Source organism: Xylocopa sonorina, chromosome 11 (assembly GCF_050948175.1).
Source record: "Xylocopa sonorina isolate GNS202 chromosome 11, iyXylSono1_principal, whole genome shotgun sequence".
NCBI lineage: Eukaryota > Metazoa > Arthropoda > Insecta > Hymenoptera > Apidae > Xylocopa > Xylocopa sonorina.
In genome coordinates this window covers 12,177,252-12,197,981 of record NC_135203.1, presented here as the reverse complement: position 1 = coordinate 12,197,981, position 20,730 = coordinate 12,177,252, and the positions used below count along the sequence as shown (strand labels likewise).

Sequence of the window (20,730 nt, the reverse complement as noted above, 5' to 3'; positions counted from 1 at the left end):
TTAGTTCTCCGTGGCGGCATCTCTATTAAAGGTCTATTAAAAGTATTTCTCGAACAGATGTCGCTAGAAGAATGTTCGGTTTGTACGGATGAGCTCCCGTTTAAATCTAACACCGTACTATCCGTTATAGATATTAAAGATTTCGTCAAGGAGGAGGAGTACTTTATATAACAATTAGTTTGAACTCTATATACCATTGTATCGTGTCATAATTATTGTCGCAAAGTATAATAATGAAAAAGCGAGTGTTAAGTAAAGAATGGGAAAAGAACCGAGACTGTAACTGAAGAAAGTTGAGGACGGTAAATAGAATCGGTAGAATGACGAAGCAGGTTCAATTGATTTAGATCCGAGTTGTACCCCTGGATAGGTAGGTATATTGGGTACGCGCACATCCCGAACAAGAGTGCTCGAAATATCATTGTCCGGGCAACGGGCATAATGCCCGATAAGCGCGCTGTGTTCTTCTCGACAATCCATCCATTCGTACCGCAAGACTCAAACGATGTAGAATTACTCTCGCAAAGTCGAGCAACTCTAAGCACAGTTTATTCGCGTATTAGATATTTATTGCAACATATTTAGGTTGCAATATCGTGGGAATATAGGTAAGTTTTGTATGGTATCGTTTGATTGGTGGTTACGCGTGAGAGAAGGTAATTCGAAAGGTTTAGGAATGGACGGATGTTGCAGATGGGTCGGAGGAAATCTGGACGCAGGGGTGATTCCGGTGGGTGGAAAACAATCGGTTGCAAAGGGAATAAAGGGAAAGGTGACGATGAAGAACGGAGAAACGGCGGAAGGTGTCGTCTCGAGGATGCGGGAATTCCGATCGGCGTACGTTCCCGACTAACGTATCCTTTGGTCGAACCGTGTTTGACCAAAAGTAGAAGACTTGTTAGGTCGGGGCCGGACGACGAAGGTGAGGACGAGAGCGAGGACGAGAGTGTCGTAATGGAAATTAGACCGCGATTCGTATTCGTGTCGAGCCTTTGCGCGGTTTGCTCGAGGAGATCGAGATTGTTCTGCGAACGGTGCCGAATGGTGTCTTATTGTTCGGGGAAGCATCGAACGCGGGGACTGGCGAAACATCAGGAGTTGTGCGCACCTTTGAGAGAAATTGCTTGTTGGATCGCGTCGACGCTCGGTTGCGGGTCGGCCGTGGTACTCGATCCGGAAGAATATCGCGTTTACAGGCTCGAGTTGCTCGCGCTTCTCGAATCGAGGATCGGGAGACCGTTGGAGCTTTGGGAGAAAGAGATCGTGCTGTATCCGAGAGTTTGTCGGTTGTGTCGCCGGTTCAGCGAAAATGGAATTTGTTGCGCGGACTGCGGGATGGAGATTTTCTGCGCGGAACACAGCGGCGAGCACAAAAGATGGTGCGAACAGTTTCGAGTTTACCAAAGATTTCTATTCCTACAACGTAATCACGATTGCGTAGCCCCAAAAATTCCAAACGTCCACGAACGGATGTCGGTCGCATCACCCGAGCGTTCTTTCGACGAACTGATGCGAGAAGTGTACGGAAATTGCTCGTATTACCGGGAAATGGATTGTTACACGTACTGTACCTTGTCTCATATGTCTACGATTCCTCTAACGGCACTTTATTCGATGCAGATCTCCTGTCCCGAATGGGAAAGTAAAACCGAGTGGATCGTACACGTGGTCGGGGCTGAATTTCAATTCGAGGGGGTAAACTTGCGCGTCTGGGAGAAGCTGTTCCTTCATTTTGTACCAAACTTGAGACGGTTACGTTTGGTTTTGATCGGCCCGGAATTCCGCTTACCGAGCGGTGTGCCTCGGGAATTGTTGTCCGCGGTCCAAGTTTGTAACGCGTGCCAGGCTGCCGGTAAAGCCGTTTACGTATCGTTTAAACCCGAAACGCTTTACCACGAATTCGTACGCGATGCATCGGAATCTTTCGGTGAACCGGATCTTATCTGCACTTTTAATCCTGGCCTGTACCGAATGACAGGGTTCGCGGGGAAAGATACTTGGCTCGAGACGATATCAGAGTTTTGTAGGAAATCGGTACCGGTTGCAGTTACCTCGTACACCGCGGACGAAATGCTTTGGGAGATTGAAAGAATAAATTCGATCGGAAATATCGAGGTACTTTTGGAACCGAGGCAAAATCCGTTCGCGTCGATTAAGCCAGATCGGAATTTTGTTACCGACCAGAGCAACCCTCTTATCTATAAGAATTATTATATCGCCGTTATCAAAGCCGTTTAAAAATGTTCCTGTAATATTTACATTGCTTACGATTAAATACGGTTAAACACGGTTAAATTTGTTCTTCTTTCGGCTGGTTCTTATTCATCTACCTATCTATGTATGGTATGTATGTATGTATGTATGTACACATATATAGTAAATCCTCTCTAATGTATAATCTACTAGGTATGTCGATTTGGCTCCGAGTGTAGATAGTAGGTAATGTTGTTTGCGGATCGGTCGGACGAGTACAATTTGTATATCACAGACGAAACCTCGTTTAAATATACGCTACACGTATCGTTGATGTACAATCGTTGATTGATACGCGTGTACGGCATCCATCGTAGAGGTGTTGTGTAGGTACTTATGTCGTGTAGTCGAGGAAAAAGAAACGTTATGTACAAGAGAGATAAGGAAGTAACCAGGAATTGAACGTAGGAGAAAAGAGAAAAGAAAGGAGAAGAAAGGTAAGATAAGGAGGAAGCGGTGATCAATAATTATAGTTGAGAACGACGATCAAAAGAGATAGGAAGGCGAAAAGAGAGGAGCGGATAAGGGATGAACCGGCAGTAGGATTAACCGAGTTGGTTAGTTCGTAAAAGTAACGATTGTAGGCATTGTCGCAGTGGGAAGGCCAGTCTTTGAAACACGCAGCATAAGCAATGACGTGAGCGATGTAATTTTGTTCGAAAGTACCGCGAATCAAGTGGGAGTACGGACCTGAAACAAGCAAGTTCGGTGGTACGTTAACGGGAGGAACAGCGGGTAGGTTCGAGTGTAGACGAACTCTCTCACCTGCCGCATAGACTCCAACGTCCTCGCCACCGTGTGTTTCATCCTTCAAGTAAATGCCCGCCATATGGGTGTAAAACGGATGGTCGCGTGTCTCGTCTTGATCGACAGGCTTCCAGGTATCGTTTACGTTGGTGCTGTCGTTTCGTCTATGGTGGAAGAAACCTGGACCGTTGATGTAACTAAGCGTTTCGTAAAAGGTGACATTCGGCTTGTTCGGGTCGTTGGCGAAACCAAGGATATCGTTCCCTCTGTTCGGGTAGCCGTTAATCGTGAACGAATGCGAGTGATCAGCAGTCACGATCACCAATGTTTCCTCGAGTTTGACCTGCCGCAGAGCAGCTAGTATCGCCTCCTCGAGTTCCGATAATTCTCGCAGCGCCATTTTTGCGTAATTATGATGATGGGCTATATCGATTTTACCACTCTCCACCTACGCTCGTTTAATAGGAATACCGTCAATATTTAATGATTTAATGTCTTTAAACATCAGCAAGTCATCAAGAGGAAACTGTAAGTACCATCAAGAGGAAACCGTTGTCCGTTTTTCGAAGCAATTTAATAGCCTGCGTGGTCATATTGGCCAAGCTTGGCGTTTCCTCGGTCTTAACGGCGTGATACGGAAGGTGGCTGGCGGCGAAAACACCGAGAATTTTCGTCGTGTTGACGATATCGACAGAGAGAAGCTGCTCAGTATCCGTAACCAGTTTCCCGTCAGGATTATTTTTCGCCCAGAATTCGGCCAAATTTCGCCCGTCTCCTCTGACGCAGGTATCAGGATCTATCGGATCCATCGGTATACCCAAGTGTTGCCCACCACCGCCCATGATTACCTGTCACCGAATAGATGATGATTCGGCAAGTCTAACTATAATATTACGCGCGTCGCTCACCTTAAACTTATTTCCTGGCGCATCCTCGAACAATTGTCTGGCTATATCCTTTACGCAATCTTTGTACCGTTTCGGTATCGCAGTGTCGCATTCCCAGTCACGATTATTGATATGGGCGTACAGTCCGGCTGGAGTGGCGTGCGTGATTCGGGTTGTAGTTACAAATCCTACGTTAGGTACATACGTGGCGTTAAGGACCGAATCGGTATGGTATTAGCTTAAACGGATAATCTCTCTCTCTCTCGTAACCAATCTAGATGAAACGGAAGGTCGCGGCAGCTCGTTTTCGCGCTCGTTTCGACAAGGTCTATTCGATACACATCGACCACGGTTGCCGTTCTCGTCTACTCTACGTACTAAAAAAGGCATATATATATATACCTTTGCTTCTCATTCTCCGCTTAATAGCGATTCTCCGTTTAATAACGATAGGTAGCGAATCGAGACACTTACCGGTATCCATGCCGCTTTGTTGCGCCCAATCGGCTATCGTTGTTACTTTACTGGTTTGATCGATGCGCTTGTCGCAATGATCGTACGAGGCTTTCGTGTCCAAACCGAGAACCCTGTATCGACATTTGACGCCGGAAAAGATCGCGGTGGCTGTACCGGCCGAATCGGGTACTTGTTTGTCGGTATTGTACGTCTAGTAAGAAGGGGAATAACGATGGGAGATAATGATATAGCTATAATATATAGTAGGATGTAACCACCATTTGCAACACACCTTGGCAAATCCGGTATTAGGGAACTTTTCAAAGGCCAATTTGTATTCTTCGCCGGTGGTTCCCTTGAGTTGTTGGCCTTTGTATATACGACCAGCCGTGATGGTAGATATTCCCATGCCATCGCCGATGAAAATAATGATATTCTTCGCACGGTTTTCGTTGTTCCGATAAGCTAGATTCCTTTGAAGATTCTCTTGGCCGGATTTTAACCAAAATGACATATCTGAAAGATATGGGGCAGCGTTCGAGAACCGTCTCATAGTTAATGGAAAAATTTGTAGTGGCCTCGAGGAAAACAAGAAAAGAGAGAAAAAAAAAGGGAAAAAACCCAACAGAAAACGTAGAGTAGATCTATTGTATTAAGATTGCCGCAGGAGTTATCAACGTGTCGAAACGTGGGAGCGTCTTATCGAATTTTTGGATCTTGTTGCGCGATTAAAATGAAAATTTGAACAAACACGAGATAAGGAGTCAAACCTTCGTGAATGATCGCGTCCCGAGGCAGACCGCTGACGAGCCCGAGAAATCCTAAGAGAGAGTATCCTAACATTAGCATCATCGGCTGTTTCATGTCCGCCGAATGGATAGATCTGTAACAGATTACATATCATCTCTACGTCGGTCATTAATTTACCACTGTAAAAAACAGTAAATTACATACATTACTACAACTAGAATATGTAATTTGCGAACCGAACCGAAACATTCGTAACTGATGCTATTGTAAGTTGATTCTGGCTGTTCGTTCGTTAGTTGTGCAATTTCTTTTATTCGCGCGTTCGCTGATTGGATAATAGACTACGAACAAAAGATCGGAGGTGTTCTTTCGATCTACAAGACAAGAAGATAATAGTTGTTTCATGTCGCGAAAAAGGGGAGTTGCTGGTGGTGGTGGTGCTGCTGCTGCTGCTACTGCTGGTGGTGGTGGTGGTGGTGCTGCTGCTGTAGTAGTATTGGGGTCAGTTGACGAGGGGCGAGGAAAATCAGTTGTTGCAACATAATCACCACACCATGTTCGCGCTATCTAACGTTTACAGTTTTTGTATAGTTGCCGTGTACGCAGACACGTTGTCGCGTATGCGTCGCGTGCAACAAAATGAAAATTTGAAAAGATACTGCTCGTGTGAATTACCTACCTAGACGGTCTAACGCATAAATAAATGATGATACGCGAGAAACGTTTCCTTCCGTCCGTGATGCAGAGTGTGGAACAGATTGATTGTAGGTTCGCAGCGCATACAGTGTTGTCATCAGGCACGTGTTCCGAGTGGTCGTATCATCCTTTGGGAGTCGACCGAGAGAAGGTCGAAGACGATCGGACGGCTGGCGACTCCAAGTTAGTAACGAGATAGAAAAAGAGAGGCAGGGAGGTGTTTGATTAAATGCCGAGAAAATGAGCAAAGAAGAGAATCTGGTCGTTCTCTCAGAGAGACTGTCGTTATGTCGATTCGATCGAGATATCCGGCGACGTGGTGCCGTATTTTAACTAACGGTAATACAGAGCCACCGAGGAAGTTTCTCACTTTATATAGCGTTTCAAAGGCCCTGGTACAGATTGTGCACGAGGTGGAGAGCGTGCAAGGGACACTGAGAGTACAGATTCTCGTGGAGAGAAGAAGTGGTTGGGGGAGAAGGGGAACCCCTCGTGCACTGTTAATCCGAGCGTAATTGAGCAGCTCGGTGGCATTATGTCTTATGTCCGCGAGAGATTAATCCGAACGCGGCTCCCAAAGTATCTTGCGAGCCGCCAATTCTCCGTCCGTCCCCATCTTTACACTTCCGTTTACCAATTACCTTACTTTTCCTTGACTTCCCGTTCCCCGTTCATTGCAATTACCTAACCCTCGATATCGACCTACATATACTCTCATTGTATCGCTTAATCATCGTAGTTACGTTTCATCGTGGGATATCGTTCGGTTTGAGAAATGATCACTGAGAAATGTGAATCACGCACGATCGATATATTGTATCCGCGTTTAATTCCCAGCGAGTGGTTGCGCGCCGAAAACAGTACGCGCAATCTGTTACTGGAGGAGTACTCAGTTGGCCAATCGCGCCTCGGGAATTGTCTCGAGGCTGACTCTTTATTGGTTCGAGATATCGAACCGCGAGTTTCTTCGATCTTGATATCCACGTTCCGCGCATGCGAGTACGCATTTCGAGTACGCATGCGACAAACAACATCGTGATCAGTGTCTGATCGTCACGATTAATTCCTTTGACAAATCTGTGTTTCTTACGCACACAGTTTTATGCATGTCCGCGCAACACAGAGACGTTACTTTTTTAATCGACAATTAAGATTGTTACGTGTCCCGCGTCTACCGCGATACAACTGTACGATTTCATCGAAATGCTTCGTTACGCTCTCTAGAGTTATTGGTTTCCAGTTCAGCCGACGAGGGACGAGAACAAGAACAGGTACGAGGAGAAGGAGGAGATAAAAAAGAAAAAAAAGAAAAAAAATGAAACACCGTTTCCGTAACGTCTCTTTATATATTCTCTGTATTTTCTCGCAGTCACTGTGGAGAGCTGTCGCTGTTGTTCTCTCTCGCACGGCTTCCACGGATAACAGTTGCGTGAAATACACGCATCATAAACGAGGTAAAACGCGACAGATAATTGGGCTTTAACAATATTAACAAGAGGATCACAGAGCGACGTTGTCTTAAATTTGAAACGAGTTTGATTCCGGCGTGTTTCGATATCGGAATCAGATAAGGTAGATTACGGTTCGGTGTATTATCCTATTATTATTGCCCGGTAAAATGGGCAAACGAGGAGATATATTCATTGACGGTGTTTGCATTTGATTTTCATTTTTCGTTTTTCGTTCCAAATAACGGGATAGATTATTATTAGATACTCCCGATGTAAAGTACTTGAGACAATAGAATATACGAATTTCGCGTATTCCCTTATTTTGTCCGTCTTTTCGTAATATTCCTCATATAAAAAGGAACAAATACTACTGGGCGTACATTTAATATGTATCGCGTTTCCTTTTACTCGAGGAGGCTCTCGCGTGGGATTGGGGATTATCACGAAAAATGGAAGAAAATTTTATGGATCTGTTCGAATCGTTCAGTATGGTCGATGATGTCCACGGTAATGGGATCATTTAAAAATACTTTGGCGATACACCCTTATATAATATCTAATATATATATATATATAACACGGTGAGCATCTCGCGATGATGGCTTCCTAAATCTCTCGTAATTCTCTATAAAAGATATCTTTCCTTCAATCACCATATCTTTCAAATAATTGGAAGATGTCGCAAGAAGGATCAAGATGGATTGAATGCCCTGTGTATGCCTCCTCGTATGTTGAATTTAATCGAAAAGAGCTCGCGACCGGCGCGAGTATTCTTGACACATGCTCGCTCACACGCGCACTTTAATCAGCATGTATCCCTTACTCTTGTATATACATATACAGGCAGATTCATTCATCTTCGGTAAATAATTCGAAAGCTATTCTACAGCAAAGTTCTTTCACTTACGATTAGAATGATAGGTTATAGCGTGCGTATTTAGGTAACGTAATGGGTAACGGCCAGCCGTCGAAAGAAAGGAAGAAAAGAAGGTGTCCGCATTTCTCCGAACAAAAAATAAGAGCGTGATTGAATTGGTAACACGAGTGTCGAAAATCGCGTTCCGTTTGCGTTCGTGCTCTGCTACGCGACAATGTCCATATCGGAGGAAGAATTGGGTGTGGTAGGAGCTAAAGTACCGAGGGTGTCCTCATCCGGTAGACCGTGTTGACAGCCAGCCGGCGATGGGCTTAACGGTGGAAGATGCGGCGAAGAGAGCATCGGGTCGCCGCTATGAATCGGACCGTTCCCATCGTCCTCCATCAGATCTTCCAGTTGCGACATGCTCAAACTAGTCGTGTCATCGGCAACCAATTCTGGGATCTGTCGAGTAAAAATAATTGGGAATAAATATTATCACCACTTTTCCTTTTTGCTCGATAGAAGGTAGAGAGAAGGGGTAGCAGAGTGTTGCAGACTACTAGGCATGCATGTACGAACGAGTATGATATGCGCATACGAACAATAGCTGTCTGGTAAAGGAACAGATGCGGATTATGAAACCAGTCCCGAGAACGAAGCGAACGTTTATTCGGATCAAGGATCGTGAAACGATAGCGTTACTGCATATCGGTGTTGATCGGCATAACCTTGAGAACATTGAAACCAGCCGGTACGTCGTAGCGGCCGTTGTTATTCCCCATAAAAACGCTACGCGATCTACCGTTGGAAATGGGGTATGCGAAATATGGATATGCGAACTGGAAATTTTCCTGGTACACCTACTAAATGTACTTGTTGTTCTTGTTGTTGTTGTTGTTGTTGTTACCTTGCGTTGTTCTAGCTTGTTTCGCGGAAAACCATTTACACACATGCTACCGGAACCCGAGGCCCAATTGAAGTCAGAAACCGGAAGACCGTGTGCCTTTGCTTGCAATTCCAACTCTTGAACTCGTAAGAGGAGTCGACGATTCTGATGTTCCAATTGTTTTTGCCTGAGCTCGTTCTGTTTCATTCTTGTCAGCTCGTTTTTCAACAACTTTATGTACTCGACCGAAGACTTGAGAATCGTGCCCTTGTTTGGTCTGACGTCTCGGACGATTTCGTAATAACTGAGAAAACCAAGTCACCAAGATTATTATTGGCTTCCGTTGGAGGTTGGAGGAAGTGTCTTTTTTTTCTTTTCCCTTTTTACCGTTTATGGTACGAGTTCGTAATAATACATGGATACAGTGGAAGAGAGAGAGAGAGAGAGAGAGAGAGAGAGAGAGAGAGAGAGAAAAGAAAAAAAAGGAAAAAGATTGAGGGGAAACGGTGTCGCATAGGTATGTTTGCGGTTATCGTTAGACTGATCAGGAGGTGTCGTTTCGTTATCGCTTCGGGAAACCGTGCGTCTTGTACTCTATTATAAATACACACCTATAACCTATACGTAGGTAGTAGATGCGCGTGTGTAAGAGTGCGTCTGTTCTGTTTTTATTTCGCGTTAGAGCAACGTTGAAAAGAATTGCGATGCGATGCGAAGGTTTTACGAATACTTACGGATCGTTCGTCTTGGGCAAGAGTGTTCCGAGCTCTTTGATTCTATCGTTGATGTTGAATCGGCGGCGTCTTTCGACTGAAAGTCGAAAATCGAATTTGACATTTTCCATTATTAAATAAGTTAGTCGCATGCCAAATTAAGTATTACTTACTCATATTATGATTGTCTTTCTTTTGTCGATCTTTGGCAAGAGCATGTATTTCCGCCTCCGTGAGTAACAAAGGTTCCGGTTTAATTTGTAACTCTGGAATATTGGTCAAGCTACCTTGTTGGCCGTCCTTCAAATTATCGCTCAGAGAATCAGCTTCGAACGACAGAATATCGTCTAAAAGATCCTCCGCCTGTAATCGAACGGATCTATCTAATAATATCATCTATGGAGCAGGGATACGGATATGGGTGACGGACACGGATACGGAAACATTGAAATGGTCCTTCGAAACGAATTGAACGCATTAATGGGCATTAATTAGAGAAAATAAAAGAAAAGAAAAGAAGAGAAGGCTGAACAGACGATTAGATCGGAACAATCGAGTTCCTAAAGAGCAAATGCAAAAATGAACCAAGAACATACTGGAGGAGTAATGGAATGTGATAATTCAACGTGAACGTTACGTAAAGATTACGTAACAGCAATAACCGATGTCTGTCCGTGGACGAAGAACGTGTTGATAACGATCTGTACCGCGGAGAAATGAAAGAGGAACTGGAAGGTGACAAAATGTAAACACATGGAAGCAAGATTTCCTTTCGAAATCGTACGAAATGAAGGGGAAAAGTATAATTACCTAAAGTAAAGTATACCTGTTACGAACTATCTACTATGAGGATACGATGTTGTTTGATACGAATGCAACGTGTTCTGTAGATATGATTAGCGTATAATAATTAGAATAGATATTCATGCGTAAGTACAGTACGCAACGTACGTATCGTCGATATGATATTTACGCGTAGTTGGTGTCGATCGAAGAGGGAAGAGACGATCTCAATGAGACACCTTACCCGGGATACCGTCTCGTTTCGTTTCCTCATTTCATCGGTTACGCGCGAAGGTTAGCGCGGCACGGTACGTATAAAAGTATAATAGTATCAAGTATAAAAAGGAAAAGCGTCGAGGCCTCGGACACAGATAGAAGTGAGATAGAGCGGATAGAGGACCCTGTCGTATCTATAATATATAGATACATATGTACGTATGCACGTAGATGGTCACAGTTCAACGTACGATCCGTTAGGTACTCGCGAATAAATCATCCACTCGTCTTTAGACGAGGCAAGAATCGGATCTTCCCGTTTGATTAATTAATCAGCCCGGCCGGCTTTTCCTTTCGGCGTCGCCTACTCTTACGCTACGTACCCTTACCTTACCTTACCTACAGGTAAGAGAGATATTTACTTACGGCTAACATTTCCGACATTAGCGATCTCGTAAACTCGAACGAGTATCGCGATCGTCCAATAAGAAATAAACGATAACAGATTGAGGAATCGCATCGCTTCGATCTAATTAGATAATCGTGCCACGCGCGTGTCTCAACGTCCGTTGGTTTTGGAAACAATTAATAAGAAAAATGTTCCGCTTTGAAAGGAAAAGCTCTGCACAGGCATATAGGTAGAGAGTTTTCTATTAACATTTAGGCCCGATGTGATATCGTTGCGATTTCGTAATGGCACGTACGTCAAGGTCGTTGCACACTCATATACGGACGAGAACGCGAACGCGAACGCGAACGCTTCGGTACCCGAATGTATCGGTGCGAAATTCCTTTTCTTTTTACATCGTTTGCATCGAAAGAGATTTTTATAGATACGAGTAAGTACAACATATGTATCTACCAGGATAGATCGAAACGGTTAAAAAAGCGTCGATCTCCGCTTATCACGACTATCCGACGCGTGGACATTTTGTTACATAACATCGTAAATATGCTTATTCACATTTAATAATAAGGGATACGATAAGCATACGATTAATTAAACTTTCCTTCGAATCCAATCGTGATACCTTATTTCCTCTCAAACTCGTTTATTACGTCTTTTCGTATTGTGAAAAGCATCGCTGGTAAAGCGATAACATGATACCGCGATAATAACGCGATAACCTGATAACGCGATAGCAAAATTTAAAACAATGCGACACAAATTGGGAAAGCTTATCGTGCGTGCGTGCGTGCGTGCGTGCGTGCGTGCTTGCTTACATGTGGTAGGAATACGTTTGTATACAAGAGTATGGATGGATGGATGGATGGATGTACGACACGTACGTATGATTATTAGAACTACGCTATTTAAACAAGAGAAATCAAACTCACCTTACACCTCCGAGTTATTATATTGAACACCGGCATGTTGTCGTTGTTGGGAAACGTGATAATCCGATGATGAGAAAGGAACAACCGTATATCCGCGTACGGTCACGCTGGGACACGTGCGCATGCGGATACGTACGCATGCACGCACGTGGTTCGAAGCGCGCGTTCGGGAATTCGAATAGGGCGTAAACGTGAGAGAGAACCGCGAAATAATAGTGCACAACGAATGGTAATATAATATGTATGTACGTATGGAAACGGGTTTAGTTTTCCGTTTGTACGTTGCTCCTGTTTATTCTCGTTTTCCTTCGAACAGTGTCTCGTCGAATATTCTTCCCTTTGCCGAATGAAAAACAGTCTGAACAGTTGCATTCCTCTCACACAAACGTGTTTCTTCTTTTCAACCGACGTTTAACGTTCGATGCATAACACACGCGTCGATGCGAGTGCCGAACACGCGAGCGGAAATAGATTGGAGAAGAATGTGAATTTCAAATAATTAAATCGGATGGATTTCGTGAACGTGAACGTGAACGCGAACGCGAAAGAGAAGGCGAGGGAGAAGGCGAAGGCAAAGGCAAAGGCAAAGGCGAAGGCGAAGGCAAAGGCGAAGGCGAACGCGAACGCGAACGCGAACGCGAACGCGTACGTCTCTAACCGAGGAACGAGTGCATTTTCGGGCTCGCCGATGCGACGATTGTTCGTGGGGCAACCTTGCCTGTTTTCTCCTCGTACCACCACCTCCTACGTCGCGACTCGATTACCTACGATTAAGCGCACCTCAAGGTTGCGGTTACCCAATAACGTAGCTCTCGATCTCCGCGAGGCATGGAGAGACGTCGCGCTAAGCGGAGGAAGACTTCGCATCGGAAGGAGAATCGGGAACAACGGAAAATGTGTATCACTGCATAGCTCAGCTGACGACTGCTGCTGGAGAAAGGGGAACAGCTCGAGTATAAACGAACGCATGCTGATACGGCGACGAATCCATCGAAAAGTACGAAACGCGTAAGAAACAATCGAGTCGCCGGAAATGATAAGCTTCGAGCAAAAAACATACGCTTTTTTTGTTTCTCGAATCTATCGAATCCGAAAATTGTATTTTACCGTATCGTACAGCGATTGTTAATTGCTAGTGCTGGTGATCATCGTTGGTTTAACACGTTTCAGAAAGGAATGCTCCGTTGGCAGCGTTGACTCGAGCATGAACGTTCGAGGACGATCCATAGGAAACCGAACGTCATCAACGACTGTTGGCCACACGATAGACGCGTTCACCGCGTGGAAGTTTCCGCATTCGATGATTCCTTCGTAAACCAGCTCCCTTTCTTTTCTTTGTTATTCTTTACTGTACTTTTCTTTTCTTTTCTTTTCCTTTTTCTCTCAGCCGAAGCGAATTTTTCGCGTAAGTGAAATCACCTCGAGCGCGGGTTGCGACAAATCAAAGACGGAAAATACGACGGTCGGTGCGAACGTCGAGCCACACCGACGAGAAGTCTCACGGACGGACACGGTATGTTCGCGCAGAAACCGATCGGCTCGTTTCGTTACTGTTCGCCACTGGTCGAATGCGTGCCACGCGCCACAACCTCCACGCTACTCCACAGCTGGCTGTTATCGGCTATCGTCACGTCAGATTCCCGCTTCTACGCGCGTTATCTCCCCGATCCGATGTAAGTATCCACGTTAACATCTGCTGTTCTTCTATTACTACCTACGCATATGTACTGATACGCATATGTAAAGATACTTTCCTCTACTTTGTTATAACTCCGTGTCGCAATAAATTTCTCCGTTCTATCGGCCTTATCGAAAATTCAGCTCTCGCGTTGGGCTTACGACGCTTCGCGCTTCGCAATTAGGTACGTATCCATCGAATTGCGGTAACGGTGGTGATTTCTCCGATTAACCTGGTTCTGCTCGCTTGTCTTGGCGAGATAGACAAATTTCGCAACGTCCCAACACGATGTATGATACGATTAATTCTATAATATTACGAGGATGTCGATCGATTGAAATGAACTTTCAAAAGTGTATCATGCTCTCGTAAGGATTACCTCGGAATTGCTGGTCGCAACACTGGAGAGTCCTGGTGACATAGCGCCGGTTGTAGGATCTGGACTGGCCGCGATTTGATTATTGTGAGACAGTACCGTGGGACCATGCGGATACGAGGCCAAGTGTGGATGCTGCGGCTTTGGATGGTGTATCGTTGGTCCTGGTGGTGCACTTTGAACAACCATTGCCGTGGATGTAGCAACTTGGACGGAATTTCTTCCGAGAACGCTTTCGTTTCCAGCGGCAACTGTACCGCCACCGTGAAACGATTCGTGAAGGTATTGTCGCACCTGATTCTTCTGTTTTTGAACAACGTGATAACGCGTTGGATTTTCCAATAGTGTCCGTACCTGGAAACAACAGAGCAACTTGAACAATTATTTTCTCTCTCTTCACTTACAATTGAATACCATTATCGTTCGATAGTTTGTTACTCTCTTCGTATCGGACGTCTAGATAAGAAAAAATAATATTTACGCTGATTTCGCACTATACGATTAAAAGGGTAGTGTATTGACAAGAACGTAAGAAAGTTTTTCGAGAGGCATACTTGCAAAACTTGCGGTGGTACGTCTACTCCAATACTTGAGAGTGACGTAGAGGGCACGGGTCTGGGAGGAGCCGCCGTTGGTCTCTGTTGCTGCAAATTTTGCCGAAGTTCTGCCTCTCGCCTCTCTTGCTCCTGCAACTGTTCTCGCATCAGTTGGAGCTTCAATTGAGTGCGCGAAGTGGGTGTCGCAGTCTTGAACGTCGGCGGACTGAAAATCATCGAAAGCGAATCGATTTTATGCACAACATTTCATCTTTCTCCCGTCTACTGATATAACTTCATATTAATGAATGTGTTACTTGCTCGCTTATTCTTAGCTCTAACCACCGAGCTATTTTCGTACGAAAATACTGTGACAGGAAGACTGGAAATGTCGAGGGATCATTCTCGATTATTTTACGACAGCTCGTGGTCGCTCCCATTTTCTCTCTCAAAAAATTGTTTCTACGCGTCACTGGTAATATAAGCATAGCGCGTACAGCGCACAACAAAAGTAATCGTGCAAATCTAAAGAGTAAATTATAGATGCACTCGCTTCGGCCTCGTGTGCACAGTCGCATACGCATATCGATGCATGCTGTGCAACGTTTGTTGTACAACTTTTAAGAGAGAGTTGCTCTCGTTGCTTGCTAAGGGTTCGTCTAAAAGGTATCGCGGCGTCTTTGCCAAATTATAACTATAAGAAAACGAAAATAGATGGATTGCGCAATTTGGATCGCGTTCTTTCCTTCCGGACGTATCGAGACTCTAACCCGTTAAGCGTTAAATGTTTTCTCTCTCTGAATCGCCTCGAAACGATCGGGACGGCTCCGTCTATTTCGTACATTCGTCGCGCAACTGGCGTATGTTACGTAACAATCTCTCATCGGCGAGAAACTCGATTCTTCGCGTATTGCTTTTCGTACGTGTCGTATTTTAATCGAAACGTACGTATTTGAAAAACGAAAGGATCGAAAGATTGTTTTAGAAGAAGAGAAAAAGACGATGCGGCTGTACGTCTGTACAGGCAACGACCAAGGACGTATTTATATTTAGATGCAATGTTTACGGTCGAAAGAAACGAAGGCGTAGAGGTAAAGGAAAGGAAAGGAAAGGAAAGGAAAGGAAAATGGATGAATTTTAAGCGAGCAGAAGATAGGAGAATCGGTAATCGTTTGAACAATTCCGTATATACCAGCCTTGCGGGCGCGTAGATCGCAACGGTCGTGCGAATGCGACATGACCGTTGCTCCGAGAATTGCCGGGTAATAAGGAGGACGTAGGCATTTCGTCGACGATCGACGGATCCATTTCGAGGATCATGCGCAGATCCTCGTCGATACCGATATGCACGCGTACTCGTTGCTCCTCTTCTTCGTCTCGGGTATTAACGGGTTCGATTGTTGAACGGAGACTCGAGGAAGAGCCGTTTGACTCTTGCGCGTACAGGATCGAGGTAAACGATGATAATCGTTGATCGTCCGAAAATGACACCGACACCGACGCCGACGCCGAAGCTGATGTCGACGACGTCGGCGTCGACGCCGGGACTGGCACCGTTTCCGGTTTCGATTTCCGATCCGGTACTATGAAACGCGGTGAAACTAGCAACGAGTTAACGTTCGTCCAATTCGGCAGAGTTTTCGTTGCCGTCGATGCTGTCGTTGTAAACGTAGTACTAGTAATAGCAGTAGCAGTAGCAGTAGCAGTAGCAGTAGCAGTAGCAGTAGCAGTAGTAGTAGTAGTAGTAGTAGTAGTAGTAGTAGTAGTAGTAGTAGTAGTAGCAGTAGTAGTAGTGGTGGTTACAATTGTAGCTGTCGTTGTCGGCGTTGGGGCTGTGATCTCGGTTTTCCTTTCGACAACGGTGGCAACGGTACCGTTCAACGGACGACGACCGACCTCGTTTATTCGATTCAATCGCGACACTAAATCCTCGAATTCAACGATCTGCCGCACTGTCTCGGATATCTCTTGCATATCCGCCGAAGAGAACGCTTCGCAGCCAGACTAGCCGAAGAGGAACCGCGGCGCTACTGAAACCAGATGTCGCGGTTTTTTTTGTTGTCATGAACATCGTCGAGAACGGTGGCAGCTACCGCAGAAAATCGACGATCGTTGCTCTAAACCTGGACCCGTTACACTTTACCCTTTCCCACCGTTTCGATTTCGCGCATTCGCGTTTCCGCGCCAAATTTCGCTCGTCGTTCTCTCTGACTATCAACTCCAACCTATCCTATTCTATTCAGTGTTAGATTCGAACGTAGTATACGTTCGCTATCGCTAAGCGGTAAACATTCGGAATTTGTCCCATCCTCCTTCGTCGATCGTAACGAAATCGAAACGAAATCGAAGCAAGTACGCATGGATCAAGATCAAGATCGAAAGTGTGCGCGATGTGGACCATCGGTTCCAACGGCGACATAACCCGAACATGAGCCCGAAACGAGTCGATGCGCCACGAATTCTCCCGACTCGTGGCGAAGCGAGGCAAAAATGTACACACCTATATAGCTACACGTACATATGTAGATACACGCGTGCATAATTCTTAATTGAAAAAGCTGCAAACGGTGGACCGATGCCAAGACATATCTTCCATCGAATCGTAGATTTGAAACGCGACATATTTTAATAACGTACCTGTCCATGTTCGGTGCCCGACTTTTTAATTCGTAGTACATGATATCTTGTAGCGGTGTCGAGAAAAAGGACAATGCTTGTTCCCAATCGTCCTGTTGGTTGTTCTCGTGCTCGTTACTCGGTTCCTTGTTATTACTCGATTCGCAGCCAGATTGATCGATACCCGCTATTCCGTTCTGTTTATCGTGACATCGACGCCCGCACAGATTCGCTTCGCGATGCTCCAGATCAGCGGTAATAGCCGCCAGATCGAAACCCATGTCGATTCCGGATTCATCCATTCTCTTGTGGTTGTTGGATCTGTGCGTGGTGGACCGCGGCGTCACGACGCCACTCTTCACCAGTAAACGAAAATTGTTAATATTTCGATCACAATGAAAACGGACAGAAACGGGATTACATAGAAGGCAACGAGTTGCCTTCCCGAGTTTTGCTTTCTAGCGTGGCGCCTCCCCACTGGTGGCAGGAACGGAGACGCGCGTGTCGAGCGATAATCGGAACGAGAGACGTGCAACAACTGTTAACCAACCGGTCCGGTCCGGTCCGGTACGGACGCGCGGAGAGAACGCGTTCATTACTCTCTCGGCTCTCTACGGTACCCGATGTTCGATGCTCGATTCTCGATTCTCGATTCTCGATTCTCGATACACGATGCTGCCCAATAATAATCACCCGCATATGCATATGTATATAACGAATTGCTATTTTACGCTCGTCGCCTCCTCTTAGCCATCTCTCCCGTCGAAAAATCGATCCGATTGCCGATACGACTACCGATTTGTACCGTAAAAAGAAAATCAGTTTAGAGACACGTCGGTTACACCAGAAGAGAGTCGCATACAATAGTTGCGTGTACGCGCATCTCTACTCTTTGCGATTCCTTTCTTTCTTCGAAAAGTATTACGCGCGCGGATTTCTTACAAGCATAGCCATCTCACGGCAAACCCGCAAATCTTTCGAGTTGATCGGTATTCGCGGCTAAACGTTTTTACGAATCTACTCTATCTTTTGAATCAAGTATGGTAAATTTATTTGAGAAAAAAATCGGGATTTAGCAACTGTACGACGATCCGTTTATGATGATAATGCAATTTCCATAGTCTTTCCTGATCGCTTACACGTACACATGTACAGAGTTGCGAAATTGGTCAAATTGCTGACACAGCAGCGTAGTTCGATTCGAGCATTAAAATTGAGAAAAAAGGTACACCGTTACAGGACACTCTCGAGTGAATTGTTCGAGTGTTCGTTGTCGAACCGATATCCACGATGTGCTTTCGACTTTATGTTCTTCCATTTCTATTGTCAGCTGCGTGGGTTATTAATGGGATCCAAGTGTTTGCCAGTCAGAATCGTTTACCCCCAGAAATATCAGAAAAGCTAGACGAATATTGGAACTCGTACAAGGTACTGGCAAGGTGCATCGATCGTCCTTTCTTCTATGTAATATTTATCTAATTTTAAACGGTAAAACGACAAGTTCTTCTTACCATATATATGTATATAGATCCGTTACAATAAGAGTTACACTGGAAACGTAGAAACTAGCCGAAGGACGGCTTGGGAGGAAAATTTAATAACGATCTACAAACACAATATGATGGCAGCTGCTGGTCATCACAGTTATACGTTAAGGGACAATCATATGGCTGATCTCGGAACTAGGCAATACATTCGAGAAATGGTTTGTAACTACGGTTCCCTTCGACTGTCTAGATATAGGTATAAATAGTAAGCAAGTAGGATAATCGATCGCAGCTTCTCTCCTTTTGGATTTTTGTTCGCAGGTAAAACTGATTCCCAGTCGTAAACGGCGTATATCGAAAGAAACGATGCTCGGTGCAACGTTACACGAGCCCGGTCGCATTCCACTACGGCTCGATTGGCGCGAAGCCGGATTTAAGACTAGTCCGCAGAATCAAAAAGATTGCGGAAGTTGTTACGCGTATTCAATAGCCGGCAGTATTCAGGGGCAAATTTTTAAACAAACAGGCATGCTGGTCCCGTTGAGCGAACAACAGCTAGTCGATTGCAGTACGTCGACTGGAAATTTAGGTTGTTCCGGAGGATCTTTGAGAAACACGCTGAGGTATCTTGAAAGAGCTAAAGGTTTAATGACCGAGATCCATTATCCGTACAGGGGAAAAGTACGTCGCCGCTTCCTTTCTTCTATTTTCATTCTTTCTTTCTTTCTTTCTTTCTTCCGTTGACGCATCGATATCTTTAATTTTCGGAGAACAGCAAGGCCCGTGTCGCTTCAAAGAAGATTTAAGCGTAGTCAACATTACTTCGTGGGCAGTCCTTCCAGCGCGTGACGAGAGAGCATTGGAAGCCGCCGTGGCGACCATAGGTCCAATAGCTGCCTCGATAAACGCTAGTCCAAAGACGTTTCAACTTTATCAGTAAGCACCTTTTTCCCTTTACCTTTTTGTTGAATATCTTGTATCTTCATCCGCGATTGGTTTTGATTCGCAGCAAAGGAATCTACGATGACGATGTTTGTAGCTCGGATACGGTCAATCACGCAATGTTGATCGTTGGATACACGCCAACCGAATGGATCTTGAAGAACTGGTGGGGTGACGAATGGGGTGAAAATGGATATATGCGTTTGGCTAAAAACAAAAATCGTTGCGGTGTAGCCAATTATGCCGCCTATGCAAAAGTTTAATTCGATCATAAATATTATTTGAAAAAACTTGAACAGGTTAAGCAGAAGTGTGAGCGGATGATGTGCGTAGTATAATTTAGGCGTATTAAGCGGGGTGCTTCGAATCTGACGAAACGAGTTGGTTCATCGAATTACTCTACGGAGATGATATTCGATTCGAAAGATTTGAAGTTGCATCCGCGCGAAATGAATGTAGGTGAAGAAGAGGAGAAAGGGATTGGTCGGTGGGGGGATATAAAGCATGTTCGCGGCGCGTGTTTTCATCGCGCATTGATATCGGTTCGGTTCGGTTCGTAACTCTGTCCAATCGAACGTATCCCCCGCTCGCGGAGCAAAGTTCAGGCTAGAATCAAGAATCGATGCGTGACCAAACCAATCGTCCCGACGATGCGGTACGATGTGTATCTCTCTATGTGTGTGTGTGCGTGTGTGTATGGTAGAGTCAGTCTTCGCGGATGAGTTGTTTGAGTAGTCGGATCGGGAAGATCCGATCGGTCCGATCGGTGGAATAAATACAAATCGATAGGAAGTCGACGAGTACAACCCCGTGTAATCGAAACGCGTGAAAATGTGGACGAACGAGACGAAGGTGTTGTTCGATGCAGAGTCGAATTGAAGTTGGTGGAGTTGAGGACGCGTTCCAATGTCCTTCAAGTTCGATATCGAGAGGGAAGAGTACACGTGTCCTACGATCGGCGAGATTCGTAGAAACGATGCTGAACGGATAAATAAAAAGTATCGCGTACGCCCGAGTAGGATAGAAGAAACAATAATAATAGTAATAATATTAATAATAA

At 45.0% G+C, this 20,730-nt stretch overlaps 4 protein-coding genes across 5 annotated transcripts; 2 read left to right on the top strand and 2 right to left on the bottom strand.

Moving 5' to 3' along the window:
* The first annotated feature begins 490 nt into the window (after positions 1 to 490).
* LOC143428933 (uncharacterized) lies at positions 491 to 2,238 on the top strand. The gene is made up of 2 exons (XM_076904212.1): positions 491 to 608; positions 694 to 2,238. The coding sequence occupies exon 2, from the start codon at positions 694 to 696 to the stop codon at positions 2,236 to 2,238; it is 1,545 nt and encodes a 514-aa protein (XP_076760327.1). The 5' UTR covers positions 491 to 608.
* Positions 2,239 to 2,713: 475 nt separating this feature from the next.
* Positions 2,714 to 5,226, bottom strand: LOC143428932 (alkaline phosphatase 4). The gene is made up of 7 exons (XM_076904211.1): positions 5,114 to 5,226; positions 4,636 to 4,859; positions 4,362 to 4,554; positions 3,909 to 4,075; positions 3,537 to 3,848; positions 3,019 to 3,448; positions 2,714 to 2,943 (listed from the first exon to the last, which is right to left on the bottom strand). Exons 1-7 carry the CDS (start codon positions 5,205 to 5,207, stop codon positions 2,714 to 2,716), a joined length of 1,650 nt encoding a protein of 549 aa, XP_076760326.1. The 5' UTR covers positions 5,208 to 5,226.
* A 3,057-nt stretch (positions 5,227 to 8,283) lies between these two features.
* On the bottom strand, positions 8,284 to 17,561 carry Mitf (transcription factor Mitf). 2 transcript variants are annotated; one of them, XM_076904296.1, is made up of 7 exons: positions 15,818 to 16,000; positions 14,644 to 14,851; positions 14,093 to 14,443; positions 9,872 to 10,061; positions 9,720 to 9,795; positions 9,007 to 9,289; positions 8,284 to 8,561 (listed from the first exon to the last, which is right to left on the bottom strand). In XM_076904296.1, exons 1-7 carry the CDS (start codon positions 15,943 to 15,945, stop codon positions 8,322 to 8,324), a joined length of 1,476 nt encoding a protein of 491 aa, XP_076760411.1. In that variant the 5' UTR covers positions 15,946 to 16,000; the 3' UTR covers positions 8,284 to 8,321. The 2 variants fall into 2 exon arrangements, with proteins under 2 accessions (XP_076760411.1, XP_076760410.1); XM_076904295.1 differs by lacking the exon at positions 15,818 to 16,000 and adding an exon at positions 17,263 to 17,561 and having other exon boundaries at positions 8,285 to 8,561.
* Positions 17,562 to 18,531: 970 nt separating this feature from the next.
* Ctsl4 (Cathepsin L4) lies at positions 18,532 to 19,947 on the top strand. Its single transcript, XM_076904302.1, has 5 exons — positions 18,532 to 18,669; positions 18,770 to 18,946; positions 19,050 to 19,409; positions 19,504 to 19,664; positions 19,738 to 19,947. The coding sequence occupies exons 1-5, from the start codon at positions 18,532 to 18,534 to the stop codon at positions 19,931 to 19,933; spliced, it is 1,032 nt and encodes a 343-aa protein (XP_076760417.1). The 3' UTR covers positions 19,934 to 19,947.
* Positions 19,948 to 20,730: the final 783 nt, after the last annotated feature.

Coding starts and splice junctions, on each gene's coding strand:
- LOC143428933 (XM_076904212.1), top strand. CDS start 694: ATGGGTCGGAGGAAATCTGGACGCAGGGGTGATTCCGGTGGGTGGAAA.
- LOC143428932 (XM_076904211.1), bottom strand. CDS start 5,207: ATGAAACAGCCGATGATGCTAATGTTAGGATACTCTCTCTTAGGATTT. Junction 4,076..4,361: donor ACAAAGCGGCATGGATACCG/GTAAGTGTCTCG, acceptor TACCTAACGTAG/GATTTGTAACTACAACCCGA. Junction 3,849..3,908: donor CGCCAGGAAATAAGTTTAAG/GTGAGCGACGCG, acceptor ATTCGGTGACAG/GTAATCATGGGCGGTGGTGG.
- Mitf (XM_076904295.1), bottom strand. CDS start 17,543: ATGGATGAATCCGGAATCGACATGGGTTTCGATCTGGCGGCTATTACC. Junction 9,796..9,871: donor GAAAGACAATCATAATATGA/GTAAGTAATACT, acceptor TTCGACTTTCAG/TCGAAAGACGCCGCCGATTC. Junction 8,562..9,006: donor ACAAGCTAGAACAACGCAAG/GTAACAACAACA, acceptor TTTACTCGACAG/ATCCCAGAATTGGTTGCCGA.
- Ctsl4 (XM_076904302.1), top strand. CDS start 18,532: ATGTGCTTTCGACTTTATGTTCTTCCATTTCTATTGTCAGCTGCGTGG. Junction 18,947..19,049: donor GGCAATACATTCGAGAAATG/GTTTGTAACTAC, acceptor TTTTGTTCGCAG/GTAAAACTGATTCCCAGTCG. Junction 19,665..19,737: donor AAGACGTTTCAACTTTATCA/GTAAGCACCTTT, acceptor TTTGATTCGCAG/CAAAGGAATCTACGATGACG.